Here is a 23,095-nt window from a genome sequence, read left to right as displayed (position 1 = left end):
AAATTATTGGTCGGGTGACCCGCGCGCTCTATCAGTATTTTTCTGGTAGCAGAGCTATGGTTAGGGAATAGTTAAAGGTTAGGTAGGACTAGTTAGGCTAGCCAAGTCGGTAGCTGCTGACATTATTGCTGCTACAAGAGCGGCCATTTCGGGGATTTGATCACTCTCTTGAGATGCGTTGCTTTTAAAATTTATGAATTGTTTTAAAAGTGTTATTCTTGTTCTTATATTGTTATATGTATTAATCCATGCGTATGTAAAGCGGTTTGTTAAGTGTTGTCGGAACTCCCCGGGGAATTGAATGGCAAGTGGTGAATAGAATCTACTTGCCTTGAGGTCGCAGGCTCAAGGAAAGTTAGGTGCAGGTTAGGTAGAACCGGAAGCACTAACTAGGGTTTTTTTCTGAATACATGTGTGAATAAATGTTAGTAACGAGGTTCATTGGCAAAATTCCAATAGTGGCGTAACCTTATAAGGGTCTCATCGGAAGAGTAGCAGGTTCATCGGAGCTTGGGTGAAAGCAAAGGGGTCCGCTGGGAAACCTTAGACTCGGATATATCCCGGAAAGAGTGGATGGGTCTAGGGAAGTAACAGGTTCACTGATGCTAGAGTGAAGGGTAGGCGGAAGAGATCTACCCGCAGAGTGTGAAAGGTAAATGGAAGTAGTTTACTTGCAGTAAAACAAATCTTTCCTGTCTAGACACTTGAGCACTGTGGCGAATGTGTATTCGTTGTTAAATAACCAAACATTGAGCACTTTAGAAAGAAAGAAAGTTTCCGTTACCTTGTGAAGGGAGGGAGTCAGTCGCGAAGCGTCTCTGACGTCACTCCGTGCCGCGCTGGGATTGGTAGATACAGCGGGCGGGTAGCGGGGCTGGAATTGTAAAGGAGGGGTGAGCGCCGAGAGAGTGAGAACTGTCTCGCGAAAAGGCCGCGCACCCATTGGTCAAAACTATTTTAACTCGTGCATTTCATTGGCCGCACGAAATTAGAAAACGTACTCCGATTGGAAGTGATTTGTAAACAAAGTCGCTCACAGGAACTTATATGTGGCATACGTATACGCCATATACTAGACCGGATCCAAGGCACCTAGGGTTCGAAAGAGATCAGTGGAAAGCTAATAGATACAACATTATGTACGGAAATAAGAGAAAAATGTCCCTTGTAAATAAGGTAAAGAATTACTTCAAAAAGGACAAGCCGATTAAAACTAGAGAGGGCATTGTTATTCCACCACCAAATACTCCCGCCTCTTTCATGATGTTTGACAGAGGATACAATACATGTGTGTGGTTAGAAAATTGGGTGAAATACACAAAGGATGACGGAATAATGGCTTTTCCGTTAGAAGGTACCTTTAATGGTAGGATCCTATTCAATTTAAGAACCCGAATGAATGAATTACATCCCAGACCGAGACTAACGCAGTATGAGGCATTAGAGGAATGGGAGATTGAGGCTTTCCAAAGAGATAAGCCCCGAATGGACAAAGGGCTGACAAAGTATTACCCAAAACTGAAACAAGAAACTAGAGACAAAAAGATGAAAGAATGGAGACAGAGCATGATTGTTGAGGGACTGTTTCCCATGATGCCAGCAGAAGATCCTCCTGGGGGGGGGAAAAGGACAGAGAAATCTAAACACTGGGGGCCCCTCGGAGAATCAGATGACGAATTGTTAGATGGCATATGCATGAGAAGTCCGCCTCCTTATAATGAAGGACACCGACCTGCAAGTGCCCCGGAGACCTCTACAAAGGGAAGAGGTCAGGTCCGTAAGTGTAGGAGGGAATTACCTAATTCCTCCTTATACTGAGAATCTAGGACCCGTAGAAACCAGAAGTATTTACCCCCGGAGACCGGCAGGTGGGGAGATGGGATATTCACGGGAAGAAGATTTTTGCCCGCGTCTCCCCTACGGAGGCGAAGTGAGGTCCTTAGGTTCAGAAATGCCGTTATTACAGTCCCAGAGTGAGGAGGATCCGAGAATTCTAGGCACAGGAAGTTTGTTTCAGAAGCCTAACTATGGCGGAGGGCCGAGTGAGACTCATCCCACTGCCCCGAGTTATGCTCCCATTCTGACCCCGCAGGTGTTACATGGAAACTCCTTGGACAGGTTATTAGAAGAGAAAGAGCGAGAAGCGCTGGGAAATCAGAGAGCTGAAATAATACGGAAAATGTCACAACTAAATGGAAGTCCTGAAGCCTTGACGATCCCAGTAACTATCGGACCAGTGGTTCCGTTGTACGGGGACCGTCAAGGAAGTCCGAAACCTCCAGTAATTACTCCTATCATTGCACCGACCAGACCAGAACCCTTAATTATAGATGACCAGACAAGTGAGTGCGAGTCGGAGGTCTCGCTGCTAGATCTTCCCGTTAAAAAGACCGGAAAAAGGATACCGAAGCCGCACACGTTTAGTACGAGGGAAATTCAGATGGAATCGACCTCGGGTACTAGGAGTGTCACATTGGTGACTCCTGAAGAAATCGAAAGATGGAGTCAGGAATTGGAAAAGCAAACGTCCTCAACGAAACCTTTAGATCTCTACAAACTGAGAATAGAAATAGAGGAATTGATGGCAGGAAATGTAGGATTAGACAGATTAAATACCTACTCTGAAGACGAAATGCTGTTTATCTGCAAAAGTCTCACCCGAAATACCCGAGTACTTCATGAAAAACTGACAGACACTGCTGCTAGCATGGGAATAGATATTTCAAGATCGAAACCGCTGCAAAAACCATATAGGGCAGATTTCTCAGACAAAGATTTGGAAAACTTGAATGTTTCAGGAAAGAAAGCACAGGTCAAAGAACTATTGACAGTATTGCAAAAATGGGGAGATGTGGAAAGATGGAAAGCCAGATGGGTCAAGAAAAAGGATGAGGCCAGGTCTAGACAGGCACCTCCCGAATTTGTTCTAAGGGAAACTGAGAAACCAGAACAGTTATGCCCTATGCGCGAAGTACCAGGTGGAAAATATGTGCACGTTCCATGGTCCAGACAGGATATTGTGTCCTTTACTAACGATTTCCCAAAATTGCGCGAAAAGCCAGTTGACTGGTACAGGCAGGTGGAAAGGTTCGTAAAGGTGCAAAAATGCCTGTGGAAAGACCTGGATGGGTTCTTTGACATTGTAGTCCCAGTAGATCTGTGGACCGAGTGTAAAATTGCCATAGCATGGCCGAGTGAAGAATACCAGAGAGACGAAAAAACAGGGGAACCATCGAAAGAGGTAATGAGAAAATATGAGCAGGTAATACAGCATCTGAAACTAAAGGTGCCAGCAAAGGAAACTGATTGGACCAAGATAGATAGAACCACGCAGGAAAGAGACGAGACAGTGCATTCCTTTTATGAAAGGCTGTTGCAGGTGTTCAAAACATACAGTGGTATAGATAACATCGAGATGAAGGATATGACACATTTTATTTACAGGTTTGTAAATGGTTTAAGACCCGAAATTTGTCAATGGATAAAGGATAACAAAATCTGTTGGCATACTAAAAAGATGGATGAGGTCCTACGGTACGCAATGTACTGTGAGGACGAGATGGCAGAAAAGAAAAAGGCTCTCAAGGAGAAGGTTATGTGGGCTCAAGTGAAGCTCGCAGAACAGCAGGAAAAGCAATTGAATAAAATGGCCAAAACTACTCAGAATGCAGGTCCTGGGGGTGGGGGTGGAGGAAAGCCCCGGCCCAAAATGAGCAGGGAGGAGGCAAAGAAGAAATTTCCCTGCCACCAGTGCGGAGAAATTGGACACTGGCGAGACGAGTGTCCTTATCTGCAGGATGATAACTCCCAAACACCTGATTTAACTCCACAGACGCAGAATGAAAGACCAAGAAAGACCCAACAACAGGTAAAAACGATTCAGTTGCCCCGAGCACCAAAGCCAGTATTTAAGGGAAAATCCACGCAGGGTGAGGACGTAGAAATCTGGGGGGGCAATGGGAACAGAAATGCAGCAACTTCGCAGTATTTACTAAGTGATACCTTCTTTTGTGATGACCAGTACTGACGGGGCCTGAGAGGGGGGGACGAGGAGTGCGTACTTGGCGCCTCCTTGCCGGTAGACCAGTCAGGACCATACATTGAAGGAAAGGTTGACGGAAATGATGTCACCTTTCTGTTGGACACTGGCGCTACCCGTTCTACTGTGAGAACAGTGGACGTTCCAAACCTACCCCTCTCGGGAGAAGCAATCCAAGTAGTGGGGGTATCTAATCAATTGATTAGTACTCCTGTTACCGAGCCCATGGAGATCTCAATTGGAAACTTTAAAGAAATGCATAGATTTGTCGTTTGTGACACCAGTCCAGTGAACTTACTGGGACGGGATTTGCTGTGCAAAATGAACTGTACCATCTTCTGCACACCAAAGGGTGTTGAAATTCAGACCCCAGATGAAGATGGCATTTATAAATTAATGTTGATCAGACCTGACTCAGAAATTAAACGAATGACTATGCAGGATTTGCCCAAAGAACTCCAAGAAACAGTGAAGCCAGAGGTATGGGACTTTACCGGAAAAGATGTAGGATTAATGAAAAACGTAGACCCCATACAGATAGCCATCAAGGACAATGCAGTATACCCTAATACTAAACCCTACAGAATGAATGCAGAAGTGAGAGCAGGTGTTGCCCTTGAAATACAGAAATTGCTAGAAGGAAACATCATACAGGAAGTAATGAGTAGCCCATGCAACTCACCCATTATGGGCATCAAAAAGCCTAGTGGCAAGTACAGAGTAGTGCAGGACCTAAGAAAGGTAAACAAAATAGTGGTTCCTTGTTGTCCTATTGTGCCGAACCCAGCAGTGATTCTGTACCAGATTCCATGGGATGCTGAGTGGTTCACTGTGATAGACCTATGTCATGCATTCTTTTCCATTCCCTTGCATCCAGACAGCAAATTTATTTTCTCATTTGCTTTCAACAGTCACGTGTATGTCTGGAATAGGGTCCCCCAGGGGTACACAGAGAGCCCTTCTATCTTTAATCAGATCTTGAAAAAATGTTTGGAAACTCTGGTCTTACCTGGAAATTCTGTTTTGGTGCAATACATTGACGACCTCTTGGTGGCGTCCAAAAGTCATAAGGATTGTGTGATTGACACCATTGCCCTACTAAATCACCTGAGTGAGAAGGGACATAAAGTGGCCCCTGAAAAATTACAGTTCTGTGCAAAATCAGTGAAATATCTGGGGCACCAGATAGAGAAAGGCATCAGGAAAGTAACGTCAGAAAGAGTTAGAATAATTCAAAAGATGCAGTTACCCCGTACTCAGAAAGAAATCAGAATGTTCCTTGGGGTGATAGGATACTGCAGGCAATGGATTCTGGGATTTGCAGTCCTAGCTAGACCTTTGATAAAAATGACCAAGAGAGGAACACCGGATATCATAGAATGGGATGATGAAAGCTTAACAGCCTTCACAAAACTGTGAGATTGTCTGTGTACAGCCCCTGCGTTGGGAATGCCAGACTATTCCAAGGAATTTGCCCTGTTCTGTGACACTCGCGATAATTGCGCATTGTCAGTCCTAACACAAGAACATGGCACAACCAGAAGGCCTGTGGCATATTTCTCTGCCACCCTGGATCCAGTGGCTGCTGGATTACCAGGATGTCTGAAAGCAGTAGCTGCTACTTGCACAAGTTTAGAGCAGAGTGAATCCATCATCATGGGACATCCTGTAACTGTGTATGTTCCACATGGAGTGGTGATTTTACTAACAAGAACGAAAACTCAGTATCTCACCCCTAGTCGGCTGACTAAATACGAGAGGATTCTCGTGGGTGCTGCAAATATAACAATTGTCCGGTGCAACATTCTGAACCCCGCCACTCTGCTTCCTAACTCAATGGATATGGAAGATGGGGAGGAAGACGAGCATAACTGCATTGATTTAACAGAATTTAGCACAAAACCACACACAGACATTAAAGAAACACCTTTGCCTGTGCATGACAAAGAATTGTTTGTGGATGGTTCATGCCTAAGACATGAACAAGGAGGTCTGAATGCTGCCTATGCTGTAGTCTCCTTAACAAGAATTGAAGAAGCAGGTTATTTATTTGGAGTAAAGTCTGCACAAGTAGCCAAATTGATCGCCATGATAAAAGCTTGCAAATTGGGAAAAAATGAACGCATAACAGTGTATACTGACAGTCAGTACTGTTATGGAGTTGTGCATGACTTTGGCCAATTATGGCTACAGAGGGAGTTCCTGACTTCATCAGGTACCCCTATTCGAAATGGAAAAGTTGTTCAAGACCTTCTAGAGGCAATCCAGTTACCAAAGGAACTGGCAGTGGTCAAGTGTGTTGCTCATAAGACGAGCTTTGACCCTGTATCTTTGGGAAATGATTTCGCTGATCGAGTGGCAAAATTTTGCGCCACAGATCGACTAATAATCAACCCGAAACGGGGGGGGGGGCCGGAAACAGCTGCCAACTTCGAGTGTTTGAAGAAGTGCCTACATGGGATGAAGTGAGAGAATGGCAGCAGGCAACACCCTGGCAAGAAAGAGAGAAGTGGAAGGAAGAAGGGTGTAGACCAAGACGTGAGGATGGTGTCATCTTGGGCCCAAATGGTATGCCTGTGTTACCCAGACACTTGCTTGGCACAATGGCTAGACTGATACATGAGGGATCACACATTGGTAGGGACGCCATGATTCTGGTATTCCAACAGACTTGGTACAGCAAAAAGTTCAGGAAAGTAGCAGAGTCCCTCTGCCAGAGGTGCTTGTCATGTCAACAGTTCAATGCTGGCAAAAGAACAATGGTCTAACTAGGGAGAATTGGGAGGTCAGGGGGTCCCTTTGTGAGAATACAAGTTGATTTCATCACCATGCCACGTTGTGAAGGGAAGCGTTATGTCCTTGTCATTGTCTGCCTATTTTCAAAGTGGGTGGAAGCTTACCCTACTCCCCAAAATGACGCACTGACAGTAGCCAAGTGTTTACTGAAAGAACTGATACCTAGGTTCGGGGTTCCAGTCACTATTGAATCAGATAGAGGCCGACATTTTCAGAATGATGTGATCGATCAACTCTGTAAGGCCTTTGGGATCTCGCAAAAACTCCACTGTGCATATCATCCAGAGGCTTCTGGAGTAGTGGAGCAAATAAACGGGACTATAAAAACAAGACTAGCAAAATTGTGTGATGCATCTGGCATGACCTGGGTGAAGGCCCTGCCATTTGTTCTGATGGGACTCCGAAGTATTCCAGACCGGAAGACAGGCCTGAGCCCCCATGAAATCCTGATGGGAAGAGTGATGAGACAAGCGTGGGTACCAGGAAGCAAACTGTTGAGTATTACTGATGATTTGGTGCTTGAATACTGCAAGAGATTAGGTTGACCAAGTGCGTTATATCTCTCGCCAGATCGGAGAAGACGCCGTCGCCAATCCAACGACCCCTCTCCACAAGCTGGTTCCAGGGGACTGGGTCAAAATAAAGAAGCACACTCGGTTGAGCTGCCTGGCACCGAGGTGGGGACAGAAGCGCCAAGTAATCCTGGTAACGACCACAGCAGTGAAGTGTGCAGGTGTTCCCCATTGGATCCACGCCAGCCACACCCAGAAGGTACTACCAGACAAGGAGCCTGGAGAAGAAGGCCGTCCAGCAGAGGGGCCTGCAGAAGCAAGACCAGAAGTAACTGACAACGTACAGCCCAGTACCAGTCAAGCCGAAGGGTCCGCAGACGTTGGTCCAGAGGTAGCTGATGACGAGCTGCCAAGAGTCAAGCCTGCTGAGGGGTTCCCAGAAGTTGGTCCAGAAGTAGCTGATGACGAGCTGCCAAGCATATGGCCAGATGAGTGGATACCCTTGATTGACCTCACCGAAGACCCAATCAGAACAAGAGAGCGAATTTGGGAAGGTAGAGAGTGGAATAGAGAGGAAAAGCAAGGCACAGGCGAAGAACCTCAGACTATTGAGATTCACATCAAAACTGAGGAAGGAGAAGGTCAGACAGGGACTGAGCAAATAATTGATACACCTCCACTGACTCCTGATGTCGAAAAGGGACAGACTAGACATAGTGTAATAGTTCGAGCAGAAGAAAATCAAGGGATCGAAGTGCTCGAACAGGATCAGATAGGGATAGAAGAACGCGTTCGGGAAACAGAAACAGAGACATTTGAAAAGCAAAAACAAAACTCTCCTGAACAAGGCCAGTTTAGCAACCAGGCAGAAGAAACAGATACGAGCCCTGGAACTAGTCAGATAGGAAGGGAAGAAAAGGAAGCAGAATTGCCACAAACAAATGAAAATAAAAGGGCAATAAAAGAAAACGAAATCCGAGTGCCAACTAAAAGACTTAAGAAAAGAAAGCACCTTGAGCCTGGATTCATAAAGAAATTGAGGCTGAGGATAAAAACAGTAGAAGAAAAACGTGCAGAAGAAAGGAGAAGTGCTCGCATAGCTGAGCAACAAGAAGACACTTCCAAAAGAAGGAGCGATCGAATAAAGAGACAAAACAAAAAGTACAAGGCTCCTGAATGGACGCTCGTTTTGGAAGAATTTGAAGATCTTGATATAACTGACGAAAGCGACGGAGAACCAGTCGCTGAGTACTCTGCCGAAGAAGAAGACGAGCCACCGTGAATTTGCACAAAGTAAGCTACTCGTGCAGAGACACAAAGAGGGGTCGAGAAACTTCTTCTGAGCCAAAATGTCTGATTCAAACGTGAGTGGTAGACCTAGTCGCAGTTGTTGCAAAACATGCTGCAAGGTATGTGTATGTAGTATAGTTATAGTGATATTAGTGTGGATAGGACTAACAGTTTTCATTCCTTTTGCGGTGAGCAAAAATACTAATATTGACCCTACTGAGATTGTAAATACTGACACTGAAGAGCTGACAACACAAAGTGTAGCAAGACATAAGAAAGCACTAAAACAAACAAAACGAGACCTAGAAGCATCAGATGAGGGAGGACTACATTACCATGAAGTTAAGAACAAGACACATTTAAATGTTTTCGCAAACTTGTTAGTACATTATGTAGAGACTATGGAAATTGAGGATTGCTATGTCTGCATGAAGCTACCTACCTCTGTGCCTGAAGGCGTGACATACCATCACCTGCCCCTGACATATGGAATATCCTGTAGCATTTTAGCAAGCTTATTTTACAAAAGAGGACCGTTACAGTACTATTACTCTAACAATGACGTGATCTTTTCTGAACTTCCTATACGTGGGAACCTGAATCCTGTACATACCAAAAGTGACGTTACTCGCTATATGGGCGAATACTTTCTGACTATAGGTAATATAGACATAAGTGACGCACACAGAGATAACTTGACCTGTTCTTTGCGTGAGCAGTAAAAGATGTTCCTGAACATGGCAGAGAAGAGAAGAATAAAAATACAAAGAAAGGCAGATGACGAAAGACAGAAAACGCCAAAATGGGCTGAGGACATGGAAGGCACCTCAAATGGTGGGGCGGGACCTGCTCTGTTGCTGGATTTTGAAAGGAAGGGAAAGCTATGTCTTCACCGCGAGAAGACTAGCTACTATAATAACATTTTCATTGGTTCCAGTGAATGTGAACATAATTACAAGGTAATTGGAGGATGGGGTTTCAAAAATGGGTCAGAGCCTGTGTTTCCTGGAATTTATTATATATGTGGAGACAAGGCTTATTTCAAATTGCCGGATCACTGGTATGGAAGCTGCTATTTTGGCATTGTCTTCCCGAAAATATACCATGTGAATGAAGTTGCTGGAAGCGGTGAAAATACTAATGGCTTAGTGCGTAGTAAAAGAGAAAGCGTAGGTGAAATAATGGGTAGTATTTTCAGTGCACTGATACCTGGAGTGGGAGTGGTTCTGAACACTCACAGAATTTGCAAATTGTCCACAATAGTAGATGTGTTGTCTACTGACAAAGCTCATGGATTTCTGCTGGTTAATACCGAAATGGTTGCGATCAGATCAATGGTTTTGCAGAACAGACTTGCTCTTGACACCTTATTAGCAAAAGAGGGCGGAGTCTGCCGGATGTTGAAGGCGCAACATTGTTGCACTTATATTCCGGACAAAAGCGTGCAGCTCAAAAGATACGTGAAAAACATTACTAATTTGGAAAAAGAACTCAAACCACTCGAGGTTGATAGTGCCTGGAAGAGACTGGTAGATGGTCTCTCAAATGTAGGTCAATGGCTTGCTACTTTAGGTAAAAGCTTATTGTTTAAAGGGTATGCACCTGTTACAACGCATTCGTTACTCCGCACTACCATTACAACGCGACTTTTATAACGCATACCATTACAACGCATTGCGCTCGGGGGCGCTATAGGATAGGGAATGGTATAATTTACTATCCAACACCTTCCCTAGGGTCCACGGGGACTGGAGTTAGAATAGTAAATTATACTTACCACTATCCAGCACCCCAAAGCGCTATGCGTTGTAATGGTATGCGTTGTAATGGTCGCGTTGTAATGGTAGGTAGTTGTAACGGTATGCGGAGTAACGTCATACATCCGTTTAAAGTACTGATGCCAATTGGAATTATAGGTCTTATCCTATTTTTCATATTTGTCTGTTGCAAATGCCGTAAGCACACCAGAAAGCACCAAGTGAATGCCAGAGGAGTGAAACGAAGTGTGGATGAGCTTGAATTAGAGGAAATGAATAATCAGATATACAAAAGGGTGAAAAATTCTCACCCTACCAAAAATGAGAAAGAGAAGCTGAATCGCTTGCTGGAAGAGATAGAGTTGTATAAAGTGTGAGAAGTTGGCATCTGGTTCCATTATTTTTTGTTGTGATGATAGTAAATATCATCAAAGAGGGGATTGATAGAGCAAGCTTCGCATCGCGACTTGCTCGAGTCATGAACCTCGCCCGTGTGTAATCAATTAATAAAATTCGTACGTCTTACTAATATATTTTTCATATCCGACCGAAGTAGATGAAGCTTGCTTATGTGTATTTCTAATACAACTAATCCGTGTCCCTAAACATGGCCGCCGCTTTGAAATGGCTTCTGCGCATGCGTCAGTCACACTCACGTGACCTGACGTAGTTATAAGTTTGGTGGGAAAGGGTGCGCATGCGTAATACACAGCTTTTGCAATAACGTGGTACTGCTCGTGCAGAATGCTCTTGTGTTCGTGTATATGTTGCTAACGTTTAAACTGCATAGTATATTTTTATAATGATAAGTTTAAAGTACAAAACCAATGATGTGTTTTTCATACCTTCACTTCTATGTTTTAATTTGTTTTCGCTTACTTTTCATGTATCCTCGACTCGGAGGGGTGCTGGGCTGGGGAGTCCATCTTGGAGGGTATTTCTGCGCAGAATCACTAGAGGCTGCCATGACATTGAACTCAGGCCAAAGAAGGTTGATGCCAGAGCCACCCTGGGAGAGTGCACCTTCGCCCAGCAAAAGCATCATGATTATGTTCTATTGTATCGAAATGTATTCTTTCCATTGTATTCTCTGCGACTTCCCATGGGAACACCAATCTTGCTAGGCGGTACCCAGATATGCAAATTAGGCTTCCAAATAGTCTGTTCTGATTGGTGTGTTACCCAAATCCTACCTTAGGACCAATCCAAATTGAGGGATTCTGACACTTTGCAACATTGGGGGGTGGTACACCGTCCCAAAACAGTATATCTACCCTGGGTTCACCTAGGGAATTTGTCCGACTTGTCTGGTTTAGCTGACCTGTCACTGACCCAACACACTCAATAGGTGACTTAAGATACAGAGAGCTGTGGAGCACTCTGTCCGAAATTGACCATAGACTAAGGTTTTACTAAACCTTAAAGTGCTGGCGGAGCACTTTGCTGGGAGTTCGCTGACCCAATCGGGGTTTTGATCGATAGCTGCAGAGAGGGTGGAGCGCAGGCGTTGCTTCCAAACTGCGGGTGCCGGTCCTGTCCTGAGGGTCCTGTCCTGAGGGTTCCTGTCCTGACGGTCCTGTCCTGATCCTAATCTGGTCTTCCTGTCCTGTCCTGGGTGTCCGTTCTGCACCTGCTGTCCATTGAGGGGTATCCTTCCTTGAGGGTTTCCTGTCCTTAACTGACCCGTGGCCAGGGTTTGGTTTCCACACCAGTCTAGGTAAATATCACTCTGAAAATCTGAATCTTGCACCTTTCTGAATTTCTGTCTTTTGCTTTAATAAAGACGTACCTTTGCATATGTTAAATTTCCATGCTTTTCCGCAACCATTGAATCATAAAGTCATTTGCATTTATTTCATAACGTGTTCCTATGTTACCCTACCTGCTAGAAATTATATTTTGCATTGCAGTTTGTTATTTCCTGATATGGTCTAGAACATCCTTACTTAAACTGTCTAAAGAACTTTTGCCTTAATGCATAGCGTGTCTCTCTTCATAGACTCTCCTACAGTTATATAAATGTCCCGAACTCCTGTCTCATTTCTTTGAGATAAATCTAGAATACTAGTCATAATCAAAGCCTACCCCATTTCTAGTGATTCATCCTAGATGTTCTATTTTCTGACCCTTCAACTATAGAATGTGCCCTGATTCCTTATTAGTATAAATGGTTGTACTGACCTATTTGCTCTTTAGCTGTCTACTGTATGTTATTCTGTTTATTGATTGTTTAATTACTGTGAATTTGATACTCTTTGAATTTTACTAAATTAGATAAAGACTTTAAACTTCCAGTTGTCCGTGGTCATTTTACAAAGAGTTTGAATGTTATTTGTTGAGTTTGTATTTTGCTGCCTTTCCTTTTACAGCTAGCTCCCTGATCCATTGTGGTCATAGGTACCCACATCGGTGGATGGTAAGTCGGGTACTCTAGGAATAAAGAAAAGGAACTCACACAAATATTGGTAGTAGACCGTGAGGTCATCCGATCAATGTATATGGTGATTTGAAAATATATGGGCCCGAAGCCGGAAGTGGCGAAATTATTGGTCGGGTGACTCGCGCGCTCTATCAATACCTATTATCTGTTCTCCAAAGGGATATCTGCATAGTAGAACATTTGCTGTATGTCAGAAATATGCAAATTCACATTTTTTATTTCTTTTTGTTTGCCACAACAACATGTTTTTTCTCCATGAAGAAACCAATTCCCTAACTCCCCTGAAAATGTATCCAACATGGCGAATAACCCACAAAGCGTCTGTCAGTTCAGCTAAGTTTGTTTGCAGATGTTTAGTTACTATTTGCTATGCATTCAAAATCCCCACAAGCATATCATGTGCAGTTGCTGAATTAGACACGTTTGTTTAATGTACCTTATGTTTAAAGGGCCAAGGAAGTAAAGCATCATATTCCCCCTTCATGATGGCGAAGAACAAGGAGACGTGAGTTCCTTTTCCGGGTCCATCCCCATTTAAGTAAACCCTCAGACAGACCTTGTAGCCATACCTGGCCGTGTAGAAGGCTGAAAGACAGGGAGAACATTGGAAAGGTTCAATGCATTCGAGTGGACACCATTTTAAAATCCATCAAAATGAGTTTTCATCAAATGAAAGGAGAGTTATTCAATCTAAATATTATAGCAGTTGTTGTTAATATCATGTTAAACTGGTAGGTTTAAAAGTGAAGCTGGTGAAACACTTGGCCAGAGCTGTCCTTAGTACATCATTTAACATTGTATAATATTTAATTCTATTTTATTAATTGCATTAATTTACAGGGCTTCTGCTGTAGCATGGCCAGGCCTTAAGGTTGTTGAAGCACTGTACAGAAAAAAGGTAAATGCAGTGTACAGAAAACAGACGTCATACAGCTAATTATGTAGTACATAAAACTGTACAAACAGCATCAGAACCATGTGCAATTATGTATGTTTGTATGTATAGATACATATAGAATTTCTATTGCGCAAACCTAGCCAAAATGCAGCAAAGCGCTGTACATGTTCGAAGTCTTTGTGTGAGAAGAGTAGAACTTAAAAAATATATATAAAATGTAAAAGCCTAACATACACTGAATGACTGTTGGGAGCAACCAAAAAACAGCAAGTACTAATATTAAGGGCATCATTAGGATGTTAGGCAGACTTTGTCCCCCCGCCATCCTCACGGTAAAAGGGACCGCCCGCCATAAGGGCGGGGGTCCCGTGGGGGCAATTAGGATGCGCCCGCCATAGTGGCGGGCACATCCTGCATTCCTGGCATTGTGGCAAAGCGGCGGATGGTTTATCTGTCCGCCGCGGTCCCCCCGCCATAGTAATTTGGCGGGGGGAAATGGGTGGCGGGTGGTGTAGGATCACGGGCGGATAGCTACCGCCTTGCGGGCGGTGGCGATCCGCCCATGATCCTAATGGGCCCCTAAGAGTCAGGGAACGCAGAAATAACAGGTTATATTAATGATGAAAAAGACACAATCAACAAAGCAAAATCTAATCTTTTTCAGCTTCACTGGCGAATTTGATCATAAGTTGGATACATTACTGCGTTGACAGAATATTTTAAACACTTATTTGAATTATTAAGAGTGAGGTGTTTCCTAAGGGACAGGGAGAGGCACTTCCATAATTATGGGGCTACTCTAGAGAAGGACTCATTCTGTGCTTTGTTTCAGATTTTAAAGGACTTCAAGACATAAAGTTCTTAAAACCCACAAGTAGCAGAAGGGAAACACTTTCTAAGCACAATACAAGTTAAGTCTCTGAACAGGAAGAAGTGTTGCTACCATTAAAAGACTGCAGCTGTCCTTCCTTACAATAGTCTTTACAGCAGTGGTGGCTAGCCATATAAACGTATGGTGGGCGCGATGGCGCCAAACTCACCATACATGCTACTCTCCAAGTGCGGCCCAACTTCCCTGGCATCCACAGGCAGAAATGGAAGGACTTCCTTCCGGCCCAGTGGAACACCAATCCTGGATCTGCTCTCATCAGCATGAGAGCAGCTACAGGACTGGTGGGAGCAGGCTAAACCAGCGCTTATTTTGAAGCTGGAGGCCTGAGCCAGCAACCCCTGGCTGCCTCACAGCCATGGGATTGCTGCGTCTACATTGCGCATGTCGGGCTGGCAGCAGCAAGCCAGTCGGCCAACTTGACATGCGCACTAGAGGGGCAGCTTTATTCCTGCAATCGCGGAATTCAGCCCTGTCCCCTGCCCTCGCCTACGCGAATCGGCGCAAAATAAAATGGCATGGCAATAAAACGGCATTGCCATGCCATTTTACTTTTTTGTGTGTGCCTGCGGATGTACGTTGTTACAACGCATGCTTTTACTACGCATGCCTTTACAACGCAGGTTTTTCAACGTAAGTCGTTACAACGACTTGCGTTGGGGGGGTGCTGGATAGTGAATAGTTTCATTTACTATTCCAACTCCAGTCCCTGTGGATAGTAGGGAAGGTGTTGGATAGTAAATTAAACTATTACCTATCCTAGAGCGCCCCCCAGCGCAATTCGTTGTAATGACTTGCGTTGAAAAACCTGCGTTGTAAAGGCACTGTGTGGTAAAAGTTGCGTCGTAAAGGATGTTTCCCGTGCCTGCTGTGCTTGCAGCAGGCGGGACGATGCTACCCTTAAGGTTTTCCAGGTGCGACTCCACAGCCAGAAGATTCCTAATCTTGTCACTTGTTTTAAAACTGGACCTAAAGCATACAGAAAGACTAGAGAACTGTGACTCCCATTCAGAAGAGGAGACTGCAAATCTTGACTTCACAGTTGCTGAACAAGTTTAGCGCAGGCAACTTAAGTCAGCATTTTTTAGTTTTGGATTTTTGCAGCACAGCTGTTAAACAGATCGACTATATACAGAGTGGGGTTTAGGTCCACCTCTTTGAACTATTGGCTTGCTTCAGCCAGTCTCTTTCAGCCAATCCCTAGAGACCTTGTCAATGAAGTCTTGGCTAAGCCCAGTGGAGTTCTCCTCTCTCAACTAATGCACTTGACTGAATGTATCCTTTTGCCTCAACTCAATGCTTGCATTGAACTGCATGAGGAATTATTTTACAGCTGTAGCCCTGTCTGTCTCTTATGAGTCAGGCGGAATGGTAGCCCCAGTAAGGATACCACTGTGCCTGATCACAACTGGCCTGTACCAAGTTGTTGTGGGTGTGGGACCACCAGAGTTGATTTAGCCTTTGGCTACAATTGCAGCCAAGCCTTTGCCCTGTCCCTGCTTGACCACTTTTTAGGCAAGGTGGGAGCCTTTGATGCTCTCCGCAAGGTTACCTTTTTCCCCTACCCTTCCCTACTCTCACCCCCGCCCACAACCTGTCTTCCTATTCACAATTACCACTTGATCTAAGCAGGTGGCAAATGTGAGTGTTAATCCTCTGTAAAATGAAAAAACCCTGCAGAAATGTGTTCCGTAAAATTAAGTCTAGACAGTTATTCCCCATTCTAGGCAGAATAACTCATACTTGCATGGTACTAGCACAATTTTACCACACACTAGTACTGTGCAACTTGTAACAAGGGCATCTGCCCACTCTTGCAAGGTCCCTTCTGTGTGTCTTGTGGTAATATGCTAACGCTGTAGGAGGAACGGTGTTTACAAACGCGCTAAGCCATGCATCGCGTCTCCCTGCAAGCAGAACAATGCTTGCTTTAACCATGCATCTGCCTTAACCAGGCACATGAGTGTTTAAGGCAGATAGTGGTCTAGATGTCCGGATGGGCGGGGAGAGAAACAGTAAGCGTCGGAACAGGAAGTTCTAGATGTGGACCGGTAAGTGGGGCTGGGACCGGGTTTGGGGGGGGGTAGCTTTTAGGGTTGGGGGTTGGTTTTAGGGTTCAGGGCTGGGGGTGGTGGGGTAGTTTTTTTGGAAGGGTGAACAGTTTTAGGGCTCAGAGGGAGGGGCGGTGTAGTTTTAAGGGCTGGGGCAGGTTTTAGGGCTCTGAGCGAGGAGAAGGGGCAGTTTTCAGTGCAGGTGGTAATTTTTAGGGCTTAGGGCAGGGTGGGGCTGAAGTTGGGGTCGTTTTTGGCAGGGGGAAGGGTTTTAGGCCTCAGGGCAGGGGTAGTTTTCAGGGCAGAATGGGGGTCAGTTTTAGGGCTCAGGCTGGGGGTGCTGGGGTCAAGGTCGTTTTTGGTAGGGGACTGGGTTTTAGGCCTCAGGGCGGGAGAAGGGGAAGGGTTAGTTTTAAGGGCAAGGTGGGGTCAGTTTTAGGCCTCAGGGTGGGGTGGGACAGGATTTTAGCCCTTAGGGCAGGGATGGGGGGGCCGGGGTAGTGGTAATTTACCACGCATATACCTTTAGCAATCATGCCTTTACAACACAATTTGTAGCAAAGGTATGCATGGTAAAGGCAAGCATGGTAAAGGAATGTGTCGTTAAGATGCATTCATTTTGGAGAACGCGTTGTTGAGGCACGTGTGATATAGCCATGCATGCTTCAGTCATACAAACAGACCTATTGGCTTCTCCAGTGTTTTGTTTTATATAGGAGATCATGGTTCTTAAATTGTGGAGTCCCCCTTCCAGAAGGAAAATGCTACTTACCAGTATGCATCTGTTCTTGGCATGTAGAGCTGCAGATTCACACACTGTGCATAGATCGCCATCTGGTGTTGGGCCCAGATGTCTGCACTTTGTTGTTGTCCTGGAAACGTCTTTGGAAGTCACGAGAGAGGTGACTTCTCCTTTGGACCATAGTGCTCATGGGCATTGGCTCCATCTTCAGATCGTTTTTTCGTCTGTGAGGGAAATTATGGAGTTTTGTGAGAAACAGAAAAGATGCCCGTGTATGCTGTATCTAAAAAAGATAATACTGGAACAGATAAAGGTAGCTGGGGAGGCAGGAACAGATAAAAGTAGCCGGGGAGGCGGGTGGGCGTGTGTGAATCTGCAGCTCTACATGCCAAGAACAGATGCATACTGGTAAGTAGCATTTTCTGTTTGAGGCATATGAGCTGCAGATCACACACTGTGCATAGATTGTATAGCAGTATTCCACCCTAGCGGCGACCACCAGTATCTGTTGCAGTTGTTTGAAATAGTGTTTGGAGTACAGCCTGGCCCACACTAGGCTGTTGCTTTGCTTGCACATCTACACAGTAATGTTTTGTAAATGTGTGTGGTGTAGACCATGTAGCTGCTTTGCAGATGTCATCTAAGGGAATGTTCCCTAAGAATGCCATTAAAGCCCCTATTTTTCTAGTAGAGTGGGCTTTAGGAGAAATAGATAATGTATGTTTTGCTTTTTGATAGCAAACTTGTATGCATTTGACGATCCACCTTGCAATTCCAGCTTTTGATATTGGATTGCCTTTATGTGGTGGTGAGAAGGATACAAAAAGTTGTTGAGTTTTGCGAAAAGGTTTTGTTCTGTCAATGTAATAAAGGAGTGCTCTTTTTACGTCTGCGTATGAAGAGCTCTTTCTGCGACTGTTTGTGGTTGCGAGAAAAATATTGGCAACTCTACAGACTGATTGAGATGAAAGGGAGAAATAACTTTAGGAAGGAGTTTTGGGTTTGTTCTGAGAACCACTTTGTTATGATGGAGTTGTAAAAATGGTTCTTGAATAGTAAGTGCTTGAAGCTCACTAACTCTTCTAAGGGAAGTAATGGCTACTAGGAACGCGACTTTCCATGTGAGAAACTGTAATTCGCACTTGTGCAGGGGTTTGAATTGAGTACCCATTAGTCTTGTGAGAACAATATTTATTCTTTTGAGTCCTTCCATAAACACTTTGATGGCAGGTACTTTAAATAGTGAAAAATGTTCTCTGTTTTGTAGGTAGGCTGCCATAGCAGCAAGGTGTAACCTAATAGATGTGTATGCTAGGTCAGACCTTTGGAAATGTAGCAGGTAACCTATGATGTGTTGAATTGACACATCTAAGGGATTAATGTTGTTATTGTTGCAGTATATGACATATCTTTTCCACTTGGCTGTGTAGCAAGCTCTAGTGGTGGGACATCTAGCTTCTCTGATAACGTTAATGCAATCAGGGGGAAGGTTAAGGTAACCAAACTCTAGGTCTTCAGGAGCCAGATCGCTAGGTTGAGCTGTGCCGGATCCGGGTGTCTGATCTCTCCACGGCTCTGGGTTAGGAGGCATGGGGAGAGGTGTAGTTTTTGGTGTGGGACTACCGACAGTTCCAATAATGTGGTGTACCACGGTTGTCTGGACAATGTTGGAGCAACTAGGATGAGAGTCAGTGAGTGTTGCTGCAGTTTGCGCACCTTTTTGGAAAAGGGGGTGGTGATGGACAGAGTTTCTGAATGATGCAGAATACTCTTACCAAGTCAAGAGATCATGGTTTTAATCCATCACCGTTTTTTAGCTCAATGCACCATCCCAGCTCAGAAACTGGCTATATGCAAATTAGTCTGTTCCTGTCCCAGTGCATGATGGGAACAGGGCAAACCAAACTACCAAGCCAATTCTTATACTGGAAAGGAAACAAGCTTCCGGGGACCGGTTTCTGGCATCACAGCCTTCGTCGGCCCGGCTTGCTTGAAGCCTGTTGGTGCAATGAGCAAGGGACTCACGTCTGAGCATACCCTCCCACACATAGTGTGGATAAAAGCGATTTTGGAAAAGGGGGTGGTGATGGACAGAGTTTCTGAATGATGCAGAATACTCTTACCAAGTCAAGAGATCATGGTTTTAATCCATCACCGTTTTTTAGCTCAATGCACCATCCCAGCTCAGAACCTGGCTATATGCAAATTAGTCTGTTCCTGTCCCAGTGCATGATGGGAACAGGGCAAACCAAACTACCAAGCCAATTCTTATACTGGAAAGGAAACAAGCTTCCGGGGACCGGTTTCTGGCATCACAGCCTTCGTCGGCCCGGCTTGCTTGAATCCTGATGGTGCAATGAGCAAGGGACTCACGTCTGAGCATACCCTCCCACACATAGTGTGGATAAAAGCGATTTTGGAAAAGGGGGTGGTGATGGACAGAGTTTCTGAATGATGCAGAATACTCTTACCAAGTCAAGAGATCATGGTTTTAATCCATCACCGTTTTTTAGCTCAATGCACCATCCCAGCTCAGAACCTGGCTATATGCAAATTAGTCTGTTCCTGTCCCAGTGCATGATGGGAACAGGGCAAACCAAACTACCAAGCCAATTCTTATACTGGAAAGGAAACAAGCTTCCGGGGACCGGTTTCTGGCATCACAGCCTTCGTCGACCCGGCTTGCTTGAATCCTGATGGTGCAATGAGCAAGGGACTCACGTCTGAGCATACCCTCCCACACATAGTGTGGATAAAAGCGCACCACCAGTGGAATGGACGGGAGAGGCAGAAAAGCGTACGCACATCTGCCTGACCAATTCATCCATATCGCATTGCCTTTGGACATTGGGTGTGGATACCTGACGGCGAAGATTGGGCATTTTGCGTTTTCATGGGTTCCAAAGAGATCTATCTCTGGGCGCCCCCACAACTGCAAAAATGGTTGAAGAACCTGCGGATGAAGTTCCCACTGGTGGGTCTGTTGCATTTGACGACTTAACAGATCTGCTATGCTGTTCTGGACTCCTGGAACGTGTTGGGCTAGGAGAAAAATGTTCTGAGAAATAGCCCATCTCCATATACTTTGTGCTAGGTGGAAGAGTTGTGGAGAGTGTGTCCCGCCTTGTTTTCATTTATAATACATTGCTGTCATATTGTCTCTGCAGACTAGGACAGCTTTGCCCAGAATGTGTTTCTGGAATGACTTTAACGCTAGAAATATGGCAAGTAACTCTAGGTGATTGATGTGGAGCAACCTTTGTTGTGGTGTCCACGTGTCCTGTATGGTATGATGTAACAGATGAGCTCCCCATCCGGAGAGCGATGCATCTGTTGTTAGCACTATCTGTGGAACTGGCTTGATGAACAGTTGCCCTTTGGAAAGGTTTTTGGTGTTCCACCACTGCAGAGAGCGATGCGTGCAACCGTCCACCAACACCAGATCTGTCAGCTGACTTTGAGCCTGGTTCCACTGACGTGCTAAAGATTCCTGTAGGGGACGCATCTGAAGTCTTGCGTGAGGGACTATGAATATGCAAGAGGCCATCATCCACATTAGTTGCATGAACGCTCGAGCTGGAAGAGAGTGTTGCGGCTGAAACTTTGTGACAAGGCTTTGTATGCTTGCTATCCTGGTTGGACTGGGATATGCAAGTGCCTTTGAGGTATTTATTGTTGTCCTCGAGGTATTGCTGTATGTGGGACGGTTGTAAGTGAGACTTTCGGTGGTTTATGGTAAACCCCAAGTCATAAAGCAGTTGGATTGTAGCGTGAGTGTGTTGTACGCACTGGTTGTATGACTTGGATTTTATGAGCCAGTTGTCTCGGTAGGGGTAGACATGAATATGCTGCCTCCTTAGGTGAGCTGCAACTACTGCTAGACACTTGGTGAAGACTATGGGTGCTGTGGTGACTCCGAATGGGAGTACTTTGAATTGATAATGCTGACCGTCCACTACAAACCTGAGAAACTTCCTGTGAGAAGTGTGAATGGGAATATGGAAGTAGGCGTCCTTGAGATCTAGAGTGGCAAGGAAATTGCCTTGTGTGAGCAGAGGAAGGACCTGTTGAAGCGTGACCATGTGAAAGTGGTCCGTTTGTATGTACAGATTTAGGGGTCTGAGGTCTAAGATGGGTCTTAGAGAGCCGTCCTTTTTTGGAATGAGGAAGTACAGGGAGTAAAGCCCTGTGTTATGCTGATGGAGGGGTACCGGTTCTATCACATGCTTTTGCAGAAGGGAGATGACTTCTTGTTTTAGCAGTGATAAATGTTCCAGTGACATTGGGCGCTGCCTGGGTGGGTAGAAGTGAGTTCTAGACATTAACAGGTTTGAACGATTTGTCTCACCCACCTGTCTGTGGTGATGTTGGTCCAGACAGGTTGGAACTGTTGTATTCTCGCCCCCAACAGGAGTGGAATGGTCCGGGGGAGTGGAGGGAAGTCAATGGGCAGGGGTGGAGGCAGATCGGGTATTGTCGGTCTTGCCTACTCCTTTGTTATTGTTGCCTCTGTAGCCTCCTCTTTGGTAGCCTCTGGTGAATGTGGACAGGGTGGGAGCCTTGTAAGAAGTGGTAGGGTTGTCAGATGAGTAGCCTCTGGAAGTGCCTTTGTAGAGGAGCAACAAAAAGAACGTCTGGGAGCTTGTGATTGCAAGGCTCCCATAGATTTGGTGTGTCTGTGTCTTTTTTCATCTTTTCAAGAGATGAATCCACATTAGGTCCAAATAGTTGTTGTTGATCGAATGGTTGGTTTAAAATGGAAGTTTGTACTTCCGGTTTAAAGCCTGAAATGCGTTGCCAAGCATGTCTACGCAAAAGTACACATGTGTCGACGGCTCTAGAGGAGGTATCTGCTATGTCTAGAGAGCAACAAATTGAGGTGTTAGTGATGATTTTTCCCTCCTGTATGAGGTATTTGGCCCTATTTTTATATTTGTTTGGTTGGTATTGCAGTAGGGACTCTAGTTCATCGTAATGTGCCCTATTATGCATAGCTAACAGAGCTCGAGTGTTGGCGATACACCATATGTTTTACTGCTTGTGACGCTGTTCTTTTGCCAGAGGTATGTAATAGTTTGGACTGTTTATCAGGGGGTGGAGCGTCCCCTGATGTTTGAGAGTTGGCCCTTTTTCTAACATTAGAAACTACCAGTGAATCTAAAGGTGCAGACCTTTAATGTATGTTGGGTCCCGTGGGGCAGCTTTATACTTTTTCTCGATCCTGGGGTTAATAACTCTAGCCCTCAGAGGATCTTTAAACACTTCAGGTGCATGCTTGATGGCCCCTTTTAGCTTGGGTAAAATAGAAGTGGACCTTTGTGAATGATCAAAAGTGTCCATTAGGAAATCATCTTCTACAGGGTCTGTGTGTAGTATAACCATCCCTAGGGTCAGGAGAAGAAGGTGGACTAATGTCCCCTGGTGGCTCCTCATCCGCATCCTCCCCTTCATCAGAGGTGTCATCATCGTTCCCTAGTGGAGGAGATGGTGTAGGAGAATGGTGTGGTGAGAGTGGTGGGGGAGAAGGTGGAGGAGGTGGTGGAGAAGGGACCCTGAGGGGAGATGTAACAATGACCCTCTTTTTTAGGTGGTGGAGCAGGTGAGCTTAGGGTGAGCTGGCCAGTTTTAGGGTCCTTTAGAAGAGTCTTCTGTTTAGGATCTGGTATGCAGAGCTCTTGTGG

The 23,095-nt window shown here is 45.1% G+C and overlaps 1 protein-coding gene across 1 annotated transcript in view; it reads right to left on the bottom strand.

Moving 5' to 3' along the window:
* The window catches only part of TRAF1 (TNF receptor associated factor 1), a 227,475-nt gene that overhangs the window by 38,761 nt on the left and 165,619 nt on the right, over positions 1–23,095 (bottom strand). The window contains exon 10 of the mRNA XM_078641876.1: positions 13,271–13,419. Coding sequence (XP_078498002.1) covers positions 13,271–13,419 — 149 coding nt within the window. The remainder of the gene's footprint in view (positions 1–13,270; positions 13,420–23,095) is intronic.

Source organism: Lissotriton helveticus, chromosome 5_1 (genome assembly GCF_964261635.1).
Source record: "Lissotriton helveticus chromosome 5_1, aLisHel1.1, whole genome shotgun sequence".
NCBI classification, from domain to species: domain Eukaryota; kingdom Metazoa; phylum Chordata; class Amphibia; order Caudata; family Salamandridae; genus Lissotriton; species Lissotriton helveticus.
This window is presented reverse-complemented; position numbering and strand designations above follow the sequence as displayed.